This window comes from Ctenopharyngodon idella, chromosome 7, assembly GCF_019924925.1.
Source record: "Ctenopharyngodon idella isolate HZGC_01 chromosome 7, HZGC01, whole genome shotgun sequence".
NCBI classification, from domain to species: domain Eukaryota; kingdom Metazoa; phylum Chordata; class Actinopteri; order Cypriniformes; family Xenocyprididae; genus Ctenopharyngodon; species Ctenopharyngodon idella.
In genome coordinates, this window is record NC_067226.1 from 28,383,505 (window position 1) to 28,409,284 (window position 25,780).

The 25,780-nt window shown below is 36.2% G+C and overlaps 1 protein-coding gene and 1 long non-coding RNA gene across 4 annotated transcripts in view; both read right to left on the reverse strand.

Moving 5' to 3' along the window:
• The window catches only part of LOC127515291 (titin-like), a 438,556-nt gene that overhangs the window by 375,384 nt on the left and 37,392 nt on the right, over window positions 1–25,780 (reverse strand). For all 3 annotated transcript variants that reach the window (XM_051898786.1, XM_051898788.1, XM_051898787.1), the window contains exon 4: window positions 24,465–24,803. In XM_051898786.1, coding sequence (XP_051754746.1) covers window positions 24,465–24,803 — 339 coding nt within the window. The remainder of the gene's footprint in view (window positions 1–24,464; window positions 24,804–25,780) is intronic.
• LOC127515338 (uncharacterized) lies at window positions 15,590–16,330 on the reverse strand. The gene is made up of 3 exons (XR_007930810.1): window positions 16,073–16,330; window positions 15,916–15,993; window positions 15,590–15,631 (listed from the first exon to the last, which is right to left on the reverse strand). It is a non-coding gene; the product is annotated as an uncharacterized LOC127515338 (long non-coding RNA).

Here is a 25,780-nt window from a genome sequence, read left to right on the forward strand (position 1 = left end):
TGGACTGTTTATTCCCTGTGACCCTTTGCTGCCTGCCCTGATCTTTGCCTGTTTCCTGGACTGTGATTGTTTTGCTGCCTGCCCTGATCTTTGCCTGTACCCTGATTCTGTTTGTCTGCCGCCTGCCTCGACCTTTGCCTGTCCCTGTTTATGCCTCTGCCTTTGCCCTGTCTGCTCTGTAAGTCCTTTTAATAAAATGGCTGCAAATGGATCCACATTCTGTCGACCCATCATTACACCTGTGAGATAAATGCTGCTGAAGACATTTCTTTATGGAATACAGCACTGCCCCCTAATGCCTGAGTCTGCCAATATTAAAAATAAATACATGAATAATTATACAAAGAAATGTAAAAAAGCAAAAATAAATAAATGAATATATAAATATACATAGAAAAGCAAATAATCATACATTTCCTTATTTATGCATTTATTTTTTTGCTAATTTATTTTTGTTTTATTTATTTATACATTTCGATTTTTATTTATTTCCACATTTATTTATTTATTCATGTATTTATTTCCATATTTGTTAATTTCCACATTTATGTATTTTTACATTTCTTTGTCTGTAGGGTAATGAGGAGGGCGTGGTTTACCTCAGACATAGCAATCGAGCTCAGAGTAGGCGAGGGCGAAGCGTTGAGGCCACAGTGACACCTTGTGGTGTGCCCGAAATACAAGTGTAGCCTGTTGATAATGGAATGAATGACTTGGATAGGTATATGGCCAAAATCTTATATCACGGGTTAAGTCATATAATATCACCCTAACTGTACTGTGTGACAAGGATAGGCTACTCTTTATTCCGGACATGGCCACAGAACATCATCTGCTCTGGAAATGTCCTGGGCTGGCAAACATGAACAGCAACATCTTCAACAGATCTGATAACAGGGAGTCTGAAATGGAAGCGCTTAATATTTTCCATTATTAATCATTTGGTGACGTGAATGAATGCTGATAAGAGCTTGTGTCTGATTGAGATTCGGACACCGGTCAGAACATGGAAAGGAACCAGCACACATGTAGGCTACAGTGAAGCCGACGCAAGCATATTGATCAATGCATTTGAAACGAGACCACAGATTCACTTCACATTCATATTTCCTATTTGTACATGCACCACATGTGATAAACGCTTAAAATACTACTCATATTTCAAAGATCCAAAATAGAACGAGACGTCGGTTACAGTAGAACATTGTTGCGTCACTTCCTGTGTGGACAGTCACAGCATCACTGATTAATATGGGGTTTTCTTGGTGTGGTCTTATTATTAAATCTCACGACTTAGGCTAAGTTATCAACTGGAAATATCCAGAATTAAGCACAGAGACATCAATAATCAACATATAAATCTCAACAATGGTGACAATTAACAAAGCTTTTTTGTGACTTTAGTAGCTTGTTTTGTGACATTCAGAGTTAATCTGATTTTTTAAAATTTTTTATTGTCACTATTGTTGAGATTCATACGCTGATTCTTGATGTCTGTGTGAGTCTGCATGACCTTGACAAAACATTTTCTGCATAATGATTTAATAAAATTGTTTATAGTATCACAGCACTGCAGTAGTATTGGCATGTTAAATTACAACTAATATTAAACAATTTAGTCAGAGACTAGACTCTGGTATCAGTGAATCAGACCACTTTATGATGACTACGCCGTCACTTAAAAAGTGACCAACATCATCTGATCTGAGTTTTTCTTGCTTTTTTTGCTATAACAAACATGTATCAGAAACACAGTTAAAGCAGCCAGAAAAATATTAATGTTAAAGGGTCAAGGGCCCAACTAAAGCAAGCACTGACCACCATGGTGACTTCAAACTTTATTATTTTATTCAATAAAACATCTACATCTAAACCTCTGTTAATTCTCAATAAGAACTTAAGTATGAAATAAAGTCTAGATTGTAATAAGTGGAGATGCTGAGATCTTGAGAGATCTGTTAGTGTTTCATGTTCTGTTGAGATTTAAAGGGTTTCTGTATCGTCTGTTTTGTGGGTCATCATTGTGCTGGAGAGTAGAGCCTGTGCTTCAGTCCAGGATGAGCCAGAAAACATTGGTCTTGTGCTGCATGTTGCTTTATTTCAGAGGCAATAACATATAGTTACATTCATTCATTCATGTGTGCTCTTTCTGATTAAGTGCAAGAGATTCACATTTTACAGTGTGTGTGTTTTGTTAGTAACAATTCAGGATATACCTGTAAAACAACAGCGTTTTTTTCCTCTAAGAGTGTTTTGCACTTTATTTAATTTAGGATATTTTACATTTATTTTTCAGACTTTGATTGGCTTTTTTTTTTTAAGATTATGTTTTGCAGTGAAGGTGTTTTATTATAATAATTCATGGTGTAGCGAATCTGTACAGGTATTTAATTTATGGGTGAAATATATGAATATAATAAATCATAAAGCTTTATGATTAATTATAATACATATACCGACCCGAGAGGGAATTATACATATATTGTGAATTAATTACAACGAATTATAATCAATTACATATATGATTAGTTCTGGTTTGATAATAATTTAGAGAAGCTATTGGTTTGTCCAGCAAACCGTTAGCTCTTCATAGCCAATTATAAAAGGAAGGTTTTTCTCTGGCCACGAGAAAGACTTCCTATTCTAGCATCAATGCGTAAAGCAAGGATACTGGATCGAAACGTTAAAGTGACCTGGGTTTGTTGCATGAGCCAAAAAAACAATCGAGCATGAATATAATGTATTTAATATATGAAACTACGGATACAGAGACTATACTACTAAACATACACAAACAATACACATATATAGAAAGCGAAAGTAAAGTCAAGAAAACAGAGGTGATCAAAGGAATGGCAACTTACTAACAGTTAAAACCTTTGAGAGCCAGCAAGGAAACTCAGCTTACACATCGAGCTTAAAACGCTTTGGAAAGAATGGTTCTATACTTGCATAGGTTCAGGTGCTGTGGTCGTTTCGTGTTTCTGCAGGAGTTTCGGTGCGTGCGGCTGAAGCGATTGGTCCTTTTCCGAGAAGGTGTTCTTCGGCGGGATTTTCAAACAAGGGTTTAACTTAAGAGTAAGATAACCGGAAAATAAAGAAAAAGAGTCCGTCTCCTAGGCGATGAAGAGTGAAGACTTAGGGCGACGGATGAAGAGGGTTTGACAAAGAAACTTGTTGCCAAAAGATGGTCGTCCCGAAGAGAGGGGGCGCGTGATGGAAGCGCGGTCGCCGAGACGTCCGGGAGAGACGTGTGTGAAATGGCCAGAGACAAACGAGAGACAAATGAGAGACGCGTGTCAATGTGTTTTAAGGACAACAGGCCAGAACGCCTCCTGGAATACATCAGCCAATGATGAGGGTGCGATTTTGGCGGGCAAACTCTTTCTTTGTCTCCATTTATGACCTAATTTGCATGGTTTATGAAGTGTCCAATCTGAGTACATTTTCTTCAAAGTACCATTAAAAATAGAAGAATGCATTTTACAGTCATGTGACATACATTTTCAATTAGAGCATAACGAAAGCTTTACAATGAGACCAAACTTGTCAGATGGCAAAGACATAAAAGGTGAGATACAGTTTATACTTGAGTTTTATCGTTTAGAAGAAAACTAATACAACTACAGTCATAGCTAAGCTTATATACTAGGGATAAATACATGCACCTTTAAATACAGCGACGGGTACATATTGGCACAGTCATATTTGGAGGATAAATGTACATTCACAATCTCCATGCGTGTTTGTGAGTGTCTGTATGTGTGTGTGTATTGGGGTTGTGGCCAGTGTCTGTGACCATATGTCCTTTAGTCCCACCAGGGTGACTCTTTGAAGTCTCTGGAGCTGGTGAGAATATGTTCTGTTTTTCTTTACTGGGGTAACAAAGGTGCCAATGGGGCAATTGGTCCCGGACTTGCCGGAGCCGATTCGTGATTTACATGCACAGTTCAGGAGGCTAAAAGCATTCTGAAGATTCTAAACTTGACGGGCAGATCCGATTTTGAACAGACACTACAATGGAATACCTGTAAAGTAACAATGTTTTTCTGTAAAAAAAAAAATTAACGAAAATTTCTGTTAAAGTTTTTTACACTTTCTTTAAATTAGAATATTTTACTCAAATTTTAAGGTTTTTGTTTGGCAGCCAATAATCAGTCATTGACCATTTTTTTACGATTTATTTTTTTACAGTGATGCTGTGACTGTCCACACGGGAAGTGACGCGACGCTAGGGCTGGGCGATAAAACGATATGTATCGCGATAGACACGTGACCGATATCAATAAAAAAATGTGTTCGATAAAACGTTCGATATTTTTTATTCTTCGTCGGAAGAAAACAGAGGTTGCGAAGCAAGTTTGGTCGCTCTCTGGTAACCTAGCAACGTAGGGAGTAACACGCTAACAGCCAATCATGTAACAGTATCAGTTTAGTTGCGCCATATCGTTGTCTCGTGCTGGTCTGCTGGATTCCTCTTCAGTAACCGGCGACTGATAAGCAGAAAATGAGTGCCGCAGCGAGCGAGGAAATTGTAAATAAAAGAGGAAAAGTCAGCTCGCCAGTATGGCAGTTTTTTGGATATTATAAGTCTGACCGTAGTGTAATGCGGTGGTTACGGAGCAAACAGGGATAGCTCACTATTAGACAGACTTCACAGAGGCGATTGTATCACATAACCGGCGCTTTATTCCCCATGGAACTTTGGTGACTGTCTGTCACAAATGTTGTGCCGTCCACAGCATTACTTGATAAATAAAACAAACAAAGGAGCAACAGAAAAAGACTGAAAATAACCCGCATACATGCGGTGCTCTGATCACACATACCATGCAGATCATCAACAGTTTAACACGAGCGCGCAGTTCTTAAAGGGGCCACACTATATTTCTACTCGTTACAGTAGTCAGACCAATGTCGTCTGCAAATTATGCAAGACCGTCGTCCCCGCCAAGACTGGTAATACCACGAACTTGATGTACCACCTTAGCTGCGCTCACCCTTTGGAGCACAGCCGTATTCAACCAACAACATCTGTAGCTGCAACACCGCGCAACATTTTAATTATTTGAGTTTTCCATGGTTGTTGACATTTCTGTCTTAATAACTGAGGGGATTATGATCAGAGGAAGGTTAAGTTTAAAATAAAAATGTTTAAATGTAATATATTTTTCTCCTGGTCCTTATTTTAAATGGGTCATAAAAAATATCAATAATTATCGATATCGACCGATATGAAACACTGATATCGTGATACAGTTTTCAGCCATATCGCCCAGCCCTACGCGACGCGACAAAATAACCAACGTCTCGTTCTATTTTGGATCTTTTAAATATGCGTAGTATTTTAAGCGTTTATCACATGTGGTGCATGTACAAATAGGAAATATGAATATATATGAATATAGCCTTTAAAAGCTTTAAAATGATTTAATGTTTAAAATGATCTAACCTGTTTGACGGTAAAGATCTTGCTTCCTCTGCCTGATGCTCACATAAAGAGTCTCAATTGTCTGCTGGAGTCTCTGTTGACTGCTTGCATTCTCCTTACTTGTTGCTAAATATTGATCAGATATGCTTTTACAACAGAAATAAACATGTACATTATGATTACATCAGAGGTATAAGGATGAGGCTTAATTTAAAAAAAAAAAAAAAAAAAAAAGTAGAAACAGAAAAGTCATACACAACACTACAGTCAAAGTTCTGTTACTGAAAGGGTTAAAACAATAAGTACAGTGCTAAAGTAATCTAAAATATGCCTACCTGTATCAGCCCACTGCTGGATTTCACTGGTCCAGTCTGTAAGCGTGTCATCTGTTACTGCAAACTCTGTCTTTAGTGCATCAAGGTTTAAGGACTCCTCCTGAATTTGTGCTTTTGTCTAATGAACAATACCATAAAGTGCATTTGTTAAAAGATAAAAACTAATGACAGATGCATACATGAATAATGACCCTTTTCAAACTGAAAAACAAGATATAAATTTTTTTATTAATACATAAACTTGGTCTTGGAATTCACAGTTTTGACTTTATAGTTGCCACTTGCCTACTGAACCACAGCAAATACTACAGCAAAATTAAACACTAAAAGACTACAGCTGTCACCTGTAAAAGAGAAAAGCAATTTAGAAACATAACTTTATTAATCTTCGGGACAGCACGTTTGCAAGGTTGTCAATTTTGCGTTGATTCCATGCCATGGCCTGGATAGTAATAATGTCTGTCCTAGCTAAACAATGTTAAATAATATAAATAATCGATAGCTCCCATTAATGTTGCATACTATTTTTTTCCATTTTGGCTTGTTTAGAAGACTGATATGAAAATGATGTTGGACTTGCATTAACACCTCTAGGGATGATCAAGTGTCAGGTAAAAGTTTAATACTAATGCCATTCAAAAATGAAAGGATTTTTTTAGTCCCATTTGGTAACTTTGCATTGTATATGTTTGTAGTTATGCACATACCTCCTTTGGTCATGTATTTACTGCATATAGCAGTTCTCGACAAGAAGCCGTTTACTTGTTCCACCTCTTCACCCAAGGTGGTGCCTGCTCCTTCTTGGTTTCGACCACCCCACTTAATCTTATGCATGGAGATCAAATATTTAACAAATAAAACAACCACATCTTTTAGAATTTACACACAATTTCACAATTACTGATCATAAATACACAAGTCACAAATTGGTACCCTCATGTTCTGGAAAACAGTTTACCTCACATTTCCAAGAGTGGGCCTTTGCATGCATCACTGACAGGAATGGCTTCATGTGCAGGAGAGAAAGCTCTGGACAATCATTAATAACTCTCTGCAGGTATGGCCAGTACTTGCATATTACATCAGTGCACATGAACTGAACATTCCTTGGAGTCAGCTCCTTTTGGAGAAACAAAGGATATGCAAATATTTCCCCCCTCATCATGTTCAGACTTCTCAGCATCACACCATGCCGACAGACAGCCACCTCCATCCCCTCCTCATCCAGCTTGTTGATTTTCTTTGGCATGGACTCCCGTGCTGCAGTCCACTGACTTGATCCACAGACACCTTTTCCAGCGGACTATCAAGAGGAGAAAGAAATGTGATGATCCAACAACATTGTATTAAATGATGTATGTGGATAAATGTCTAAGGAAATATGTGGCGAGAAAAATGCCAACAGACAGACATTTCAAATGACCACACGTTGAATTTTTGCTTTACTGCAAGCCATGCGAGATAGAAAGATATGACAACTCAATGCATTGGTCTTAATTTTGCTATTGTGTTTACATGAATATGTCCATTGCTATTTTTTGTTCAGGTTACACAATTTTAGAAAGCACTATGACAAAAAAATACAACCTACATGCTTTGTCTTCTTATTAATGTAGTCCACAAACTTGGAAACATCTTCATCCTCACAGACAAAGACACCCTTGAACAGAGCATGATCTTCAGCCTTGAATATAATTACATATTTATTTAATGAATAGCTAATTGGCATTAAATATTATTTTAATGCTTTTCACACTGATATAGAATTTCTCCTACCCTCTTTTGAAGCGATACAATTTCCTGTTACCATCTACTGACACAAGCATAAATGGAGAACAGGCTGGACAGTCAAACACTTTCAGTCCACAGAGCTGATCAATTTCAAACTGGCAGTATCTCATTTCGACAAAAACTTCTTTGAAAAGCATCTGTGCAGATCTTTCCATCCTGTAAAATAAAAAATAAAAAAAAAACACATAAACCTTGTAAGAAATAGCTCACTCCCAAACATGAAAAGATGAAAAAAGGAAATGATTCAGTAGTTCATTCAATTAATACTCGGCCAAAGAACTCCGTCCGCTGTTCCAATAAACTGATGAAGGACTGTCTAGAAAGTCCAGGAGCAGTCAATTTCATGTGGTCATATGACACAAACACATCAATTTTATACAGTGTTTCACAGCTTGCTGTGGCAGGCCAGTAACCAGACTTGATCAGTTGTGGGATGCTGGTCGTTCTGCTCATATGGCATGTTGAGCATGTGAAGGTTGGCAAGCTGACATTGTAGCGACCTATTGAAATAATGTATAGTATAAAAACAAAATAATCAACAAAATAATGTTTTTTTTTTATTTTTTTTTTTTTTATATACACTGAACACCATCAATTCCAATGAGAATAGCCTTTTTACCTCCTGACACCACAATGGTATCAGTGGCACAGCTGCAAATTTGATCAGGTGTCTTCTAGAGGCAAAAGGCAATCTGGAAAAAAAAAAAAAAGTAAGGTTAGAAAATTTAACCTTTACCAAAAATACCATAGCTGCGTTATTATTATGATTACATGGAAATTCACATGATAGATTCACATGAAGGTATTATAAATTCTAAAACAACTGAATTACATGCCTTTTTCCTCAAAATGGAATTGGCCTTCAATATCCACCTTCACCAAAGCTGACAGGGATATGGCCCAAAAGAATCCTTCTACATCTGTCTCTCGGTTGTGCAGTTTCCTTTCATGGGCCAAAATATCGCAGTCTGCACAGTACAGCTGTTTAGGAACACAGTCTTTACAGCGGATAACAGATCGCTTCAGTTGGCAGTGCTGGCACTGTCTGATCTCCGTGTACTCAGCTGTTAATAAAGATTCCACCATCTCTGGCCTCAAAGCTGCCCACTTCTTTTTAGTCTGGGCCATGCGAACTGACCATGTGTTTCAGGAAGTCGGATTTGAGCACTGAATGTCTCCAGTATCAGCCAACAGATCCTCTACCTCTTGATGAAGAGTTTCTGAATTAGAAAAAACTAAAGTAATTATAGTGTTCATGGCAGTTGGTTAGACTGATCATTACAAAGCAGTGATTATACTGAGAACTCTTTAAACAATACAAATATACACACCTATATCTTCAACTGCTGGCCATACAGTGTGAGGAGGCAGTGATGGAATTTCACCTAAGAACAATGAAACAAAAAGTCACTAATAACTCTGCATGACTAGTTATTTTGAGTGTTGATGTCATTACTCACCATGATCAATGTCTACTTGCCCAGACTCCAAAGATGATGACATAGCTGGACTGTTAATCGTTGTAGCTAAAAAACAGATTAAGATTAATAGAAACATACAGAATAGACAAATTATGATGCTACTCATTATGAGAGGAGAAACATGTATAAGCTGCAAGAATACATTGTGCAAAATATAACAAATGTACCTTTGGAGATGTTTGCCTTGGTAAGTTTTGGCCTTCTCCGTTTTGGCACAAGATGCCCAAACTCATACCTCTCTACAAAAGAGACTGGTCTGAGACGAGTGCTACAGGCTTGTTTGGTCTTCTTTTTCAACTAGAAAAAAAAGGAGTTATTTTTTCTTTTGTAAATTCATGTTGAAACAAAATGCTAAGATGATCATAAGCTAGGTCTTTTAAATATATTAACAGCTAAAAATACAGCAAATTAATTTGAATTAAAAAGTAGTTCAATGAAAACAAAACAAAAAATTGAAATGAAATGCATTCAACATTACTGGTGGAGGGTTGAAGGTTAGTAGAATTTCTTCAGCCTCCTTGGTAGCTGCTTCAAGTGCAGCACTGGCAGCTTTGAGTTCAAGTTCCCTTGTAATAATTGCAGCTTCCTGACATAATTGGTCAAAACCTGAGTTTTGGCAAGATGCCATATTGAAGAAGAGAAAGAAAGAGAAATAATCAAAGAAAAGTCGAAAGACAAAGAGACGAAGGAAGAGAAGAGGGGTGGAGGGGGAAAGAGTCGCTGTGTATGTCTGTGTGTGTGTGAGAGAGAGAGAGAGTGAGAGTGAGAGTGTGTGTGTGTGTGTCAGAGAGACAAGAGATTTGCAAGAGATGGCTCTTAAAAGAGCCGTTGGGTTAATATGTTGTAGGAAGTCTATATGGAGGAGTAGTGTAGGATCTGAAGTAACTGCAAGGTAGAAAAAGAAATGCTGAATTACAGTTTTTGCATGTTAAATAAAAGGTATTAACAGCATGGCAACTACTGCAATAACTGTGCTTTTACTACACATATCAAGGTAGAACTACAGTTACTGTACTTAAACTAAAATTACCACAGTAACTATGGTAAAAGCATAGTAAGCATTGCCGTTATTGAGCTAAAACTTCAAAATAGTAATAGAAGTACAGTGGTGGTCACTACTTCTATAATTCCACCAATATGAACATAATAAACTGATCGAAGCTAGCTAACGATAACTCTAGCGTTTAATCACCCTAGCTAGCGATATATGTTTAACTTTTTGGAACAAAACATAGTAAGAGATGGCAGATAAAATCCAGCGAGCATTATGGAGCCGATCTGATTAATAAATAACATATAATGGACTTTATAGAACAGTAAATAAGGACAGCATATGACAAACTACTTACCGAGATGTGGCACGTGTAACTGCTGTTTAATATCGCGATACTTTCCAATCGAGAGTTGGGTCACGCTTATTTAACGCGAACAAGAAATCGTACTATACAGTACGATTTAACCTCGTAATTAAGTCGTGCGAATTAGTACGAATTCGCCTTGACGAGGTTTTTTAAATGCAATGAACAAATCGTACGAATTCGTATGACCCAGCTTGTACGATTTAGCCACTTGGTTAATTTGTACGAATTAGTACGAATTCGCCGTGAGATTGGGTTGCATAATTGGTCAAAACCTGAGTTTTGACAAGATGCCATATTGAAGAAGAGAAAGAAAGTAATCAAAGAAAAGTCAAAAGACAGAGAGACGAAGGAAGAGAAGAGGGATGGAGGGGGAAAGAGTCGCTGTCTGTCTGTGTGTCTGTGAGTGAGTGAGTGAAGGTGTCAGAGAGAGAGAGAGCTTTTGCAAGAGATGGCTCTTAAAAGAGCCGTTGGGTTAATATGTTGTAGGAAGTGAGAAAGTTTCACTTTCTCAAATCTACTTTGCACAAATCTAAACTGTTCACTGCTGAAAAGATCAACATGAATTTTGCCAGGTGCAAATTTGTGATTTAAAGCGGTCCACTAACCAAACCTGTCTGGTTTCTTTCACAGGCTTCCGAATTTAGGGAACACACATGCTATATGAACTCTGTCTTGCAGTGCCTCCTCCTCACGGTCCAACAAAGTACTGACCCACCGCAGTGCTGAACCCTGCGTATATTCAACGGACTGGATTCCAAGACTGGCCGTCATTTCTTGAAGGCTAAGAAAACCATCATACATATTGTAACCTATAGTGCATTGTAAATGATCCACATGACACAGGTTTCCGTTAAAGATTGTATTTTGTTTAAAGAAAAACAAACCAGAACAGAGTGGTGCAGCATATATTCACCTCCGTCATTCTCCCTACAAAATGCAAGGCTCAGGGAAACACACCCAGACCATTACATATTGTGCTTGTCCAGATTTGGGGTTCATAACCTGCAGCAACACACACAATTCTGTACTTTTACCCACCATTCAGGATCAACGGGAACATAAGTCAGAGCAGCGGCCGTGTCTATAAAGACATGATGCTGTTTTAGTCAAGCATTTTATCGTACATCATGCACATTTTAAATGCTTTATTAAATACAATCCAGTATTAAAATATTTAATACACAGCAGAAAAGATGGATTAGCATTTAATACTTATAAACCTGACAGAATAAGCTTTTGTACAGGATGTGTCTCCTGAGACTCTTGACGGGAAGATCCGTTGGGTGTGGAAGAACTGTTGAAGCTGGGAGAGGGTTTCGTCCCTTTAACTACTGTTGGAAGAAATACACAAATAGGAAACACAAATCAGAATTAATACTTATGCATTAATACTAATGAAATTAATGCTTGGTAATCTGTGAATTAATGGACATTGGGGCTAATTGTCACAGTGGAAGTCATTCAGATGTTTTTCTCTGGCAGTGTTTTTTCAAAAATTTTGCCGTTTTGTGAATGTATATATATAGAATTCCATTTTTTAATGCTTTTTTGTAATATGTGTTTGATAACAAGCAAAAAGAACAAAAACAGACAATGAGAGGGTAGGAATCAAAATGAAAAGAGTACAAAGGGGCTAAAGTCACACCTTAATAAAAATGTGCTTTTTACTACTCCCATATTTATAGAAAAATATATATGTTTTTATTGAACATTAATGGAGCAACAGATTTTGTGTGAAAATAAATCATAAAAGTGGTTTGTTTGTTTGTTTGTTTGTTTGTTTAAAAACCTTATAAATGTATGAGGTGGCAAGGTGAGTCTTTTACCCCACACACGGGGTTAAACCAGCATGGGCCAAAGGCACAAAGTATTTACTAAAATACATTAGCTAAAGTAATATGTTTCACATAATGTCTAAGGTAATACATGTTCAAAACAACCATTTAAGCAAAGTTTGTACTATTTTCTGTTTATTTTGATAAATTATTATTTTTTGTTCATTAAATATTGTCATTAAAATATGCTAATTTTAAAAATAAAAGATTAGAAAAAATGATTTAAAAAAGTAAAGATTCTGAAAGCATTGAATGAGATCCCATAATAATTTAATATAGCTTTACAGCAGGGTGCCAGTAACAAAAAAATATATTTTATTATATGACATGATTAATATCATATTTTTAAATATGGTGGTTTCATTATAAATATGGTGGACACCCAATTTAATATATAATATTTACCATCTGAATCTAACTGTCAACAAATGAAAAAGTCAGACAGCTATTTATTATGTTAATTATTGTGCCTTTAGCCCCAGCAGCAGGGGCACCTTTTACCCCAAATATACCATAGCCTTCTTTTACTTATTCTTCTGCTATTAAAAAACAACAACAACAAAAAAACTGTTGCTTTAATTAGCTTGAACAAATCTAAAAAGACCTTTATCTCAAAATACAGTCAATAATTTTATCGATTCTCATTTGCTACATAAATCAACATTTTAAAAAACATTAAATATCAGATCAATTTAACAGAGAATCAACTTGCTGTCCGCAAATGGCCAAATTTCAAGGATCAGCCAAAGTTCCATGTGCATCACCAAAAGTGGTTGTTAAGAAAAGTGCTGAGCTGAAATTTTGTGCCATCTAATGGTTTAAAAGAGAATAAATGCACCTTTTACCCTGATGTGCCTTTAGCCCGATGTGTTTTTACAAGATAAATGAAAACAGAAATACGAGGTGTTGTTTTGATACCTTTAAAACTTCTAAGAGATTATCACAGATCTTACATTATCTAATGTCTGCAGAGATGGAAATAGACATATTAAAAGTGCATCACCTAATCAAATCTGATGGAAAATACACCCACTCGATCTTACAGCACAGAAGAGAAACCAAAGGTTGGAAATAATCAAATAAATGACGAAAGAAGTCAATAACATCAATGGCTAGAATTAATAAAGAACAGATTAATAAGATCCATAAAAAGGAAAAGATAATAAAATAAATAAATAAAATAATTAATCAAAAGAATAAATTTGAATAAAAATGACACACCAGCAGTTTAGTGTTAAATGATTCAATTACACTAAAACAAAAGATAAAATGTATTTTATATTAGAAAATATATATAATGAACTCAACCAAGCTCAGTGATGACTCGTTTTCCATCATCTGTCTCTTTTTCTTTCTTTTTTTTGTTGAATTGGAATGTGTGCAAAGGTTTGTGGGTGACTGAAGGACGCAAAGGATACACTTGATGCATCCTTCAAAATGAGCTGAATGAAGGACGCAAAACTAAGGCTGCCTTCAAAGGATCCTTTAAATTTAGATGTTCTTTGATGAAGTTTAATGGCAGCTGAAATATGCCGCCTTACTATGCACCCTATTCCACCACTGGTGCCCCTTCATGAATCCCCTGCAAGATTCGCTGGACTGACACCAGAAGTTAATCTCAAACATGTGAACAGGCCTTCATGGTTCATGGTTTTCTCGTATAGATTTCAATGAATTTTGATTGCTACCAGTTTTCATATTCATTACTGTATTTTCTCTTTGTAGGTCAGATTAGTCACAGCATCAGAAAATCAGAAAATACACTGAAAACACCCGTGACCTGAACTGAACTGTTCAAAATACGGTCATTGGTTTTGTTTGTAAGAATTACAACAATGTAAGAACAATATTTTTAACATTTTAAACCCTTATGACCTTAGGTTAACAAATTAAAACATGAAAAACTCATGCAAAGATAATGTTATGTTTTTATTTATTAAATAGAAATCTCACACTTCATTAATTGCAGCATAAAAAAACAAAACAAAAGAAAAAACAAAATATATGATATAAGAAAAATTATCTTATCTTCGCAAAAACACAGGCTCTATTTGATAAGACAGGTAATGTGTTAAACATAAATGCTCACTAGAAAATGTTTTACTATATATTAGATTCAGTTGTTTACACAATATGTGTACAGATAATATAGTGCAATTCTCTTTCATTCAAGCATGTACATAAGCATTTGACTCAGAATAATTTCTTCTGCTGGTGTTTCTCTTCTGTCGTCTGTTCTCTTCGCTGATCTCAGGGACCTTTAAAAAGAGAATCCAGTTTGATGAATTATTCAGGTAATGTGGATAATGCAAACCTCTGATTTGAGCTCATGCTGTTGATGATTTACAGTTTTAAGATCACGATGAACCGCTGATCCTCACAAATAACTGAACTGAATCACTTAAAGCAGATTTACATTCTACATGAAAGTGCAAATTGTGAACTAATTGTCAGTTATTGTAAAATCATTGTACAGTTGTAACAAAATTCTTACGTGTTTTATTCTTTTTGTGACCTTTCTTCTTTAAAACTTGAGCATAAGTTGCATCACCGACTTCAGCATCAACACCTGAAGAACATAAATGTCAGGATAAAATGCAAGATTTTTACACTTCCTCAATGAGCCACATGATTGAATCATTCTGATCTGTTAATGTGTAATAGTTAAGATTAATGGTTTTGACGTTTAACAGCGATGATGTTTGACTTTGTGTTTCTCTCACCTCTATCTGTGTTGTGGTTCAATTCAGAGTATAAAGTGTCTCCAGACTCGCTGCTCTTCCCTGATAGTGAACAACAGAACAGAAACAGAGCGAAGAAACATAACGCTATACATCTGCAACTACACTTATAACCAATAATAATTACACTTTATTTTGATGGTGGCTTTTAGACATTCTGTTGACCATAAGTAACGCTGCACCTACATGTCAACTAACTTTCATTAGAGTATTAGTAGACTGTAGTAGACTGTAGTTAGGTGTTAGGGTTCGGGTTAGTAGAATAAGTTGACATGTACTTGCAAAGTTACTTCAGGTCAGAATGTCTGTTGGGGATCATCAAAATAAAGTGTTAGCAGATATAAAGCAGACAGACTACTAATACTCTAATGAAACTTAGTTGACATGTAGTTGCAATGTTACTTATAGTCAACAGAATGTCTAAAGGGGACCATCAAAATAAAGTGTTACCCTGATAATAATATGAAGAGAGAACAGATCATCTCAAACCACAATGAAAATTTATTATCAGGTTCTGTTTAAATATTATATATTATTTTACATAATTTTATTTTCCCATGATCTGTAACCTGCTATATATTTCAGAGCATCTCTTTATTTACCTTTGTATTTCTCCTTAGATTTCATTTTAATCAGAACATCAGCAAGTCCAGCGCCTGTCATGGAAAAACAGCAGCTTGATTATCTGACTCTCAGCACAGGCCTGTTTTGATCATCTCTGATATTAATTTTGAAATGCTCTGTTTCATTCATTTCAGTAAACACAGACAGATGTGATTTTTGTGGCTGTTGTTACATTTTCAAACTGAAGTTGGCTTTATCAGTTCTGTTTATGATTGTAAAAAGGTTTCCTGATATTATAGAAGCTTTAATTATTATATCTAGTTAAATGTGATTCATTCGGACAGTTGTGTTTAGATGCAGTTTGTTGTGCGTTTACCTTTGCCCTTGCTTTTCTTTTTGTCCTGTATATTGATCTGTGCGTAAGTCAAATCACTGGGTCCTGCAGTATTAATATCTAATACAGAACAGAAAATCAATCAGATTATGCAGAACATGCTGGAAAAAATAGTACTTCAGGAAAAACAGGATCTCACCTTTGCTTTTGAATTTCTTTACTTTAGTTCTGACTTCTGAGTACATCACAATATTTGACTCTGCCATAGTATTGTCTGGAAAAAACAGTAAATTCCTGAAAATATCTATTTATATTTTATGCAATCTAAATACAGACACATACAGACAGATAAATACAGATTTGTTCTCTCAACTTAATTTTTTGAGTTATCTTTTTACATTGACTCAGTTGTATTACTTAGAGTATTTCAACTTAAGGAATTTTCAGTGAAGGTTTTTTAAAAAAACCTTTATCCACGGATCTCTTTTTCTCAACAGTGACCTCTGAATATGTAATGTCTGAAGATGGCATTGGATCTGGAAAGAGTCAAGCAAGGATTTAATTATTTTTTATGATACATGCGTAGATTTTTTTATAATAAGTTTTAAGGCTCAACCTTTATCTCCACTATTCACTGCAGTCACGTCATCATAAATGTGATCTGAACCTGCAGGACAGCAAACAAGTATTTGAGGAAAAAGATGAAAAGCAAGGTAATTATAAAGGGAAAAAATAAATTAATAAATAAATATAAATTATTTGTTATTGAGTCTGACCAGGCTGCAGAGGAGAGTTTTCCACATGAGATTCTCCAGATCGATTTGAGTCTGATGTCTGTTGAGTGTTACGGTGATGATCTATAATAGAGACAAAGATCATTAGGGTCACTTAAAGAGTATTTTCACATATTTTGTTTACATGCATTAAATGGTCATTTTGTTAATAAACATGCAGTGATTCAGAAACTGTATCTTCCATTTGTTGCTGTTCATGTGGTTTAGTCATTCATAACATGAACTGCTCCAAACCTTTGTTGTTTTTGTGTCTCCACAGCAGAACCAGTGAGACGAGGAACAACAAGAAAAAACTCAGTCCTACAGAAACACCAATGACCAGAAGAGAAGATGATTGAGAAGATGATTGAGGAGCTGTTGAGGAGAACATGACGAACACACAGATCTATTAGTGAGTGAAAAATATGATACTGTATGATAATATCACAAAACACAGCACAGCTTTAGGACTCTCTGTACAAACACAGATTATTACATTTATTTAAAGTTTTAGATGTTCTGTAGATATTGTCTCTGATCTCACACACAGTTTTCTCTCTCACCTGTAACATTGACCCACAGTGCATCACTGTAGTTTGTGTAATAGACTGGTTTCCCTCTTCCAGCTCTACACCAGTACTGCCCTCCATCAGACACTGAATCAATCTTCAGTCTGTAGGAGTTTGTTTCTCTCTTCTCTGTCTCAGGGTTCAGTGTGTGTTTGTACCAGTAAAAGTCCCAGTATCCAGTGGACGGATCCATGCGACAGGTCAAAGTCACTGTGTTTCCTGTCAGTGCTGCTCCTGCAGGATCTGATGTGAGTTCAGGCTTTGGCTTTAGACCTGCAGGAGAACAAGAACAGATTCAGATCCTCAAGAGTCAGAGTTCACCTGTGTTTGACAAATCATTGAGTAATTGTCTGAAACAGTTGAAACAGAAGACAGTAAGTGTTGAAATACGGATCTTAGATGCATTAAACAGATCTGAATATCAACTACATCAAAAATGTTTGTAATTATTAGTAAAAACTAAATAAAAGGTTGATATTTATATTCGGTCTATAAGTATCTTCTTTTACATTCACACAAATGTGGATTATACAGTATTTATATCATTTAAAAGTGTTTGAAACTCACTTTGTTTCAATTAGTAAAGGTAATGACTAGGTAACCTGTTCCTTTGTGTTTGATGAGTGATTTTCTTTTGAACATCTGGAGTTTATTTTCCTCTGTAATACTCAGTAAAATGATCCTGTATGTCTGCTGTGAAATAACTGGACAGTCTGAACTTTCTGTGTCTGAGCTACAATGTGTTTTTCTGGTCACATACAAAGTGCAGAGTTTTGACAGCAACAGCCATATTGTTTTTGCAGAGGTTCGTCTCTGTGAATCATTCTGTGTAAGTCTTTTTTCCTTTATTTCATAACATTAGTGATCAGAGATGTGTGGCAACTGTCAGTAAATCTTCAAGAGATTGCATGTTTTGTTTATAAAGCGTGTTTGTCTCTGGACAGTAATGTTTGGGTTGTGCTCAGAACTAGTTACTCATGAATGCTGGTTAGAAAGTCTGTCTGATGTGCTGTGATGTCAGGATAATGTAGACTAAAATACTTGTCATTTTTGATGTAACAGTTTTTCTGTTCTTTTTGAGCTCTAAATGTTCCAGTCACCATGTCCTTCATTATAACAGCGACCAGCACATTTAAATATAGTTTAAAAAAATAAACAGTTTTGTTCTAAGGAAAAAAGACATACAGATTTTAAACAAAGAGGGTGAAAGAGATTAAAATGATTGAATTTTCATTTTCAAGTGAGTTAATTTTGAAACTTTGGTGTGAGTGTCGGATAAAATAAATCTTAAATCTAATGTTTGATGAACTGTAAATCATAATAAGATACAAAACAATGACAAGATCGTCTGAAAAGCAAAACAAAGCTTCATTCGTATAAAGACTCAGATTCTCAGAAAGTGCGAGCAGCAAAAAAGTAATTACATATGGAAAGATGTTTTAACTTTATTAAAAAACTAACGTTACTGAATGGAAAGAACTGTGTAAAATATAATTAGCAGCCATTAACACAGAAGTATATTTAGCTGTTGCTCAGGTTTGTGTTCACATGCGTCAGACAGACGTCTTTAGCTGTTGTGTCGTGTCTCAGTTCTATCAGCACTCTTGCCATGAGAGTTGTGTTTTTAAGATCACACTTCAGGTAAAATACTTCAGCTTTAAAATGCATTTTCAGATCTGCATTCAGTTTCATTGTTTTGTTCCTTCTAATTGTTTTGGACACGAGAACAGAGAGAAAGAAAGAAAATCAAGCCCTCAAAAGATGAGTGACAACTGTATCAGCAGTGTGAATGAAACATCTGAGAGCGAAAGACTCTTGATTGCTTGTGTGATCATGATCATGTAGAGAGAGTTTATGAGGACAATTCAACTCACCCTTCACTGTGAGAGAAACAGAAGAGCTTGATCGTGTAAAAACTGATCTTCCATCTATTTGTCCTTTACACGTGTACCAACCCTGATCAGACTCAACAGCTTTAACAATACTGAGAGTGTCTCTGTTTAAAGTGTAACGCTCAGACGTCTGTAACTTTGAACTTCCTTTATATTTATTTAATGATAGGTGAGACAAAGTAAGCTCAAATTTACCTTGTTTTCTACTCAATGTCTTCAGGTTAAAGTGATGAGATGAAAAAATAAACACTCACCTGATACTGTCAGCATAACTCTGTCACTGATCTCTGAGTACTGTGGGGCTTTAGTCTGGGTTCCTCTACAGCTGTACACACCAGCATGAGACCGATCCACAGATGTGATTATATAGTTCTTGTCTTGTCCTGCGCTGTAATAGATCTGGTCTTGTCCTCTGCTGTAATCTTGATCTTTATACCAGCTGTACCACCAGACTCCTGTCTCCTGTATGTCACATGTGAGAGTGACCGTCTCTCCTCTGAACACACGAACATCAGGCTGAACACGCACTACAGGTTTGGGTCTCTCTGTGAAAAGAGCAAACAACACACTTCATGTTTGAATGATTTTAAACTCAAAATTAATTTTCACTAAAAAAATCTACAAAGTGAAAGAGCACTTACCTCTCACTGTTATCTTAATTGTATCACTGAGCTCTGTGTAGTATTTTCCTCTCTCTGCTCTGCACTGGTATGTTCCTCCATCAGAGACTCTCACAGAACTGATTGTTTTAGTTGAATGATCAGTGGATTCAGGGTTTGAGTCTTTCCTCCAGAGAAACGTCCATCCAGTTGACTGTCCCACGTCACAGCTGAGAGAAACTGTGTCTCCAGTGAACACTGAACTCTGAGGCTTTACAGTCAGAATTGGCTTCGGTTTATCTGTAAGTGTACAGTGATTCAGTGTTGAGTTCATTTATAGGTGTTATTTGTCATACTTTTCAGTATTCTTCTGTTTTTATCATTCTTTTTTATAGAGTAATCTATGTAATTTATTTTGATTTAAAGGGAAGTGTGTTTTTTTCTGCTCCTACAATAGTGACCAAACAGAACAGCAAAAATATACCGTAGATTTTGAGAAGGAAATTCTAGTGCTTTCAAACAATAATGTTAAAGTCTTGGGTAAGTTCAGGGAATATTAGTTCAAAGCAGGTTATGTGACAGACCTAAGGCAAGTTTACGGATAATTAAGTGGATAATCTCAACTTTTTAGCTTATTTATAATAAAAATAAATATGATAAATATCAGCCATATCATCTTTGCAAGCAGACTGCAATTCATCAAACAATTAGTGTTTATATGAATATAATAGTATAATCAGTAATAAAAAACTGATTAAAGTTTAAAGATTAAAAGATAAGTTTAAAAAATAATGAATGGACAACCGCCCAGGCAACAATCTGCACTAAGGATGTAAATTGCAAATTGAAAGGAGAAGTGTGACATGCTGCCTCCGTTTCCATGGAGATGTGTCTCATTTCGAAGGCTGCGTCATCCGGAGGATGCATTTGTCAGCTGCATACATCATTAAGGATGTCTTATTTTAGGACAGTAACCATTATAAAATTGATTGTTATTCCTAGTGAAGTGTAAATTGCTGTAGCTTCCTTATTTGGATTGTAGTGGTCAGTTTACGTTCAACTTTCAAAACGAGACACAGATGACTCCAGGATTTGGTGCTCTGTTGAGATCGAGAATGTCTTTGTGTGTTCAACATGAGCTCTGAGTTGACTGAACTTACTCCCATTGGGAATTTTGAAACCGATAACCACGAGTGAGAAAGGTTTAGGTTAATCAACGGAGTTCAGGGTTGATAGGATGGTAAGTTAAACCTGCTTTCTGGAACAGCCTGTGCTTTTGTCACTTTACTGTTACTGGTTATAGTTTAAACATCTGCAAAAAGGACTAAGCAATCACAATTCTGTATGCAGATAAATTAAAGAATGAAAAGATCACAAGGAAAATGGTAATTTGTATTTTGAACGCTGAAGTTAATCAAGATTTTCAGACTTGAACATTTCTCCTAAATCACTTCTAAAAATATAATCACACACACAAGGCTGAAATTATCAGCAAAAGAATACTGATGTTGGAGCTTCAACATAATACAGGCAAAACATCTGTTTCCTTTGCAAGACATTTCTTTTTTGTACTAATTACATCAAAAATGTTTGTAATTATTGGTAAAAGCTAAATGAATCACTGATATTCATATCTATGTATATTCTTTTGCACAACTGCAGGTTGTACAATATAATTCAAGAAAGTAAAAAAGAGTGCCAAACTAAACTTGCAATGTGATGATGTGTGTCAGTTTGAATCATTTATTGTGGCATATTATGATCTGTTTCACATATTAAAAAATAGGTATAATACAGTATATAATATGCTGAATTCAGTAAGCAGTAAGATAGTTTTCCATTCTGAACAAAACCACAGTCTCTCGATTGGATGTGTGATCACAGTAGAGAGAGTTTATGAGGACAATGATGTTCAACTCACCCTTCACAGAGAGAGAAACAGAGCTTGATTGTGATGAGTTTGGTCTTCCATCTCTCTGTACTCTACACCAGTACTGACCCTGATCAGATGTAACAGCTTTAACAATACTGAGAGTGTCTCTGTATACAGTGTAACGCTCAAACGTCTGTAACTTTGAACTGTCTTTATACCACTCATATCTCCACTCATGTGTCCAGTATCTCCTGTCATCTCTCTGGTAATTTCTCCAGATCCAGTCACTGTAAGTCTCTATCTCACACTTCAGATTGACTGTCTCTCCAGAGAATACAGATCTGTCTGGTGTCACAGTCAGTGTAGATGTGGGTGAATCTGTGAAGAAACACAAATGTGTTCATATTTTGTTCATATCAACTAAATGGTTTTATGCAAATTCCACTGAAAACTTTATAATCTTGTAGATTCTGTATAAACTGACTTTATGTCCACTAGTAAAGGTAAAGTTAACCTGCTCCTTTTTTTTCTTTTTCTTTTTTTTTTTTTTTTGATGAGTGATTTCTTTTGAACATCTGAAGTTTTTTTCTTTTGTAAAACTGTAAAATGATCCAGTCTGTCTGCTGTGAAATAACTGGACAGTCTGAACTTTCTCTCTCTTTCTATTCATAATGTGAAGAGTTTAGACAGTGACAGCCTTTTTTTTCTCTTTTCTTTCTCTTTCTGCAGAATATCAGTGATCAGAGATGTCTGTAAACTGTCAGTAAACAGAGGCTGCATGTTTTGTTTCTAAACTGTGTCTCTGGACAGGATGATGGAGACTAAAATTATCTTCATGATTTCTGTCATATAGAGTCACTGGACTTATTTTATGATTCATTTATTGTGCTTTTGTGTTTGTTTTGAACTCTGAAAGCTCAGAATCTCACCCATTATAATAGCAATCAGCACATTGTTAAAAAAAAATGTCCTAAAGAAGAAATACATACAGATTTGGAGGACATGAGGGAGATTAAATTAATTTTTATTTTCAGGTGAGCTAATGTTGTAACTTTGAGTGTTTGATGAAATAAATATTTAATGTTTGATAGACAGTTGATGAACTTTCAGTGATAATCAGAGACAAACGATGACAGGATCATCTGAAAAGTAACACAAAGCTGCATTTGTATAAAAACTCAAAGATTTCAGTAAGTCCAAGCAGCAATAAAAAGATGTTTAATGTTATTGAATGGAATTGAAGTGTAATTAGTGACCATTAACACAGAAGTGTTTTTAGCTGTTGTTCAGGTCTGTGTTCACATGCGTCAGACAGACGTCTTTATCTGTTGTGTGTTTCATCAGCACTTCATGAGTGTTGTGTATTTAATGTCACTTAATGTTAAAATACTTCAGCTTTAAAATGCATTTAAAGCATCTCAGATCTCCATTCAGTTTCATTCTGTTTTGCTCCTTCAAAAATGGTTTTGAACACAAGAACAGAGAGAACTAGAATGTACATTTCCTGAAGAAAATGTGAGTTGTGTTTGCAGTGGCAAAACTCGGCACTGAGCAGATGCTACAGTGTTCTTCACGATTGCAGGAGAGCCAACCACCATGTCTGTACGATGTTGTGGAGCTGAGATATGGCTTCTTGATGTTGCAATATGGTTGCTAGGGTGCTCTAAACTGTTGCTAGGGTGTAGCTTCACAGTTACCATGGTGATATTTACAGACTGTTTTCTCACCCAAAACAAAAGACCCACATACCCCCATGTCTGTACCAAGTTCTGGTGCTGAGATATGGGTTATTTATGTGTTTGTACGGTTGCTAGGGTACTCTAAATGGTTTCTAGGGTGAGGTTATACAGTATATGGGGTGATATTTAAAGAAGACTGTTTGCCAGTCTGCCAGCCGTGTTTCTACAATATTCTGGTGCTGAAATACGGCTTGTTATTTTTGTTATGCAGATGCTAGGGTGCTTTAAGTGGTTTCTAGGGCGTGGCTATGAAGTTATGTCATGTCACTACTTATTGGCTGCTTGATAGGGTGTTCTGAGTGGCTGCTTAGGGAGTTGCAAGGCAGTTGCTAAGGTGTTCTGGGCAGTTGCTAGGGTGTTGTTATGAAGTTGCTAAGGTGTTCTGAGTTATTGCTAGGTGGTTGCTAGGGCATTCTGGGTGGTTGCTAGGGTGTTGCTAGGGTGTTCTGGTGGGTTACGAAGGTGTTGCTAGGCGGTTGCTAGGGTGTTTTGGGTGGTTGCTAGGGTGTTGTTATGCAGTTGCTAAGGTGTTCTGAGTTGTTGCTAGGGCATTCTGGGTGGTTGCTATGGTGTTGCTAGGGTGTTCTGGTGGGTTGCTAAGGTGTTGCTAGGCAGTTGCTAGGGTGTTCTGGGTGGTTGTTATGGTGTTGCTAGGCAGTTGCTAGAGTGTTCTGGGTGGTTGTTATGGTGTTGCTAGGCAGTTGCTAGAGTGTTCTGGGTGGTTGCTAAGGTATTGCTAGGCGGATGCTAGGATATCCTGGGTGAGAAACAGCACACCTCTCCTCAATAATCCGCATGATTTGACGCCTCATTCATGGGTCTATGACAAACGGAGCGGGACGAGTAGCGTGCCAAAGTTTTGTCCCGATGAAGAAGAAGAATAAGTTTGCAAGAGAACAATATGCTTTGCCTTTGGCAAGGACCACTAATAAAACAGAATCACCACTAATTAAACAACCCTCAAAAGAGAGATGGACTGTAACACTGTCAGTGTCAACAAGATGGTCTGTCCAAAGCACAAGCCCTTCAAAAGAAGAGTGAGAACCGTATCATCAGTGTGAATGTAACACCTGAGAGTGAAAGACTCTCGATTGGTTGTGTGATTATAGTAAAGTGAGTTTAAGAGGACAATGATGTTCAACTCACCCGTCACAGACACAGAGAGATAAACAGCAGAGCTTGAATGTGATGAGTTTGGTCTTCCATCTCTCAGTCCTCTACACATGTACCAACCCTGATCAGATGTAACAGCTCCAACAATACTGAGAGTGTCTTCATTTACAGTGTAACGCTCAGACGTCTGTAACTTTGAACTGTCTTTATACCACTCATATCTCCACTCATTTGTCCAGTATCTCCACTCATATGTCAGATAATTTCTCTGTCTCCATTTACTGTAAGTCTCTATCACACACTTCAGATTGACTGTCTCTCCAGTGAATACAGGATTGTCTGGAGTCACAGTCAGTGTAGATGTGGGTAAATCTGTGAAAAAACACAAAAACATATGTGAGTCAAACAGCTCTTTCAGAGATAATATTTTTAAGATGTTTAGGAAAGCTATGCAGTTTATACTTTATTTTATGCCATATTTCATAGTATTTGATCTGTTTTGCTCATTTTCTCCAATATCATTTGAGCACGATTCTAAACGTGATATTGATTTAATACAAACGTTCAATAAACAAGAAGTTAAAATTAAGTGACGTACATTTTAGAAACAATTTTAAACAGAAGTTTTTTTTTTTTTTTTTTTCTATTTCAGCAAAGGAAAAAGTTCCAAACAAATCCACAGCAGAACTGTTGTGTGTTTCAGAGCAACTGTGTTTCATTACTGAATGAATCAGCTGCTTTGAACAAACAGGTTGAATAAATGATTCTGTGATTCACTCATTAAGTGATTTGCTGCCACTCACCTACAGATACACATATTTATGCAGTTGTAATTGTAGCAATTCAGATGCAACTTCTGTGCCACATCTGCAGTGCAAAGATTTATTTTGTTGTTAGTGATTTCATTTTATTGGTAACTGCTCTATATAGTGTCTTATTATTCTAATTGTATTTGTTGATTATATATATAAGACATTTCTCAGGCATTATATGTGGATCTTTTAGATGAATTTGAGGTGTGCAGGTCTAGCCTTGCTTCACTCGGTTTCAACCCCTCAAAGTCTTGGTCTTATCTTGGTCTCAGGGAACGTTCTCATAACTTTGGCTAACGTTCCTGCAAAGTTCTCTCAAAGTTATGAACAAATGTTCTTCCAGTAATGTTAACAGAATATTTGTTCAATGTTATCTGGTCTTTAATAATGTTCTCAAAAGTTTAGCACAAAAATGTTGTTATTTATACATCATTTTTTTTGTTTTTTTTAAATGTCCCCATAATGTTGGGAGAAAACGTTCTTAGAACAACATTCTTGGAACATCCTTTAAACATTTAGAATGAAAACTAACTTCAA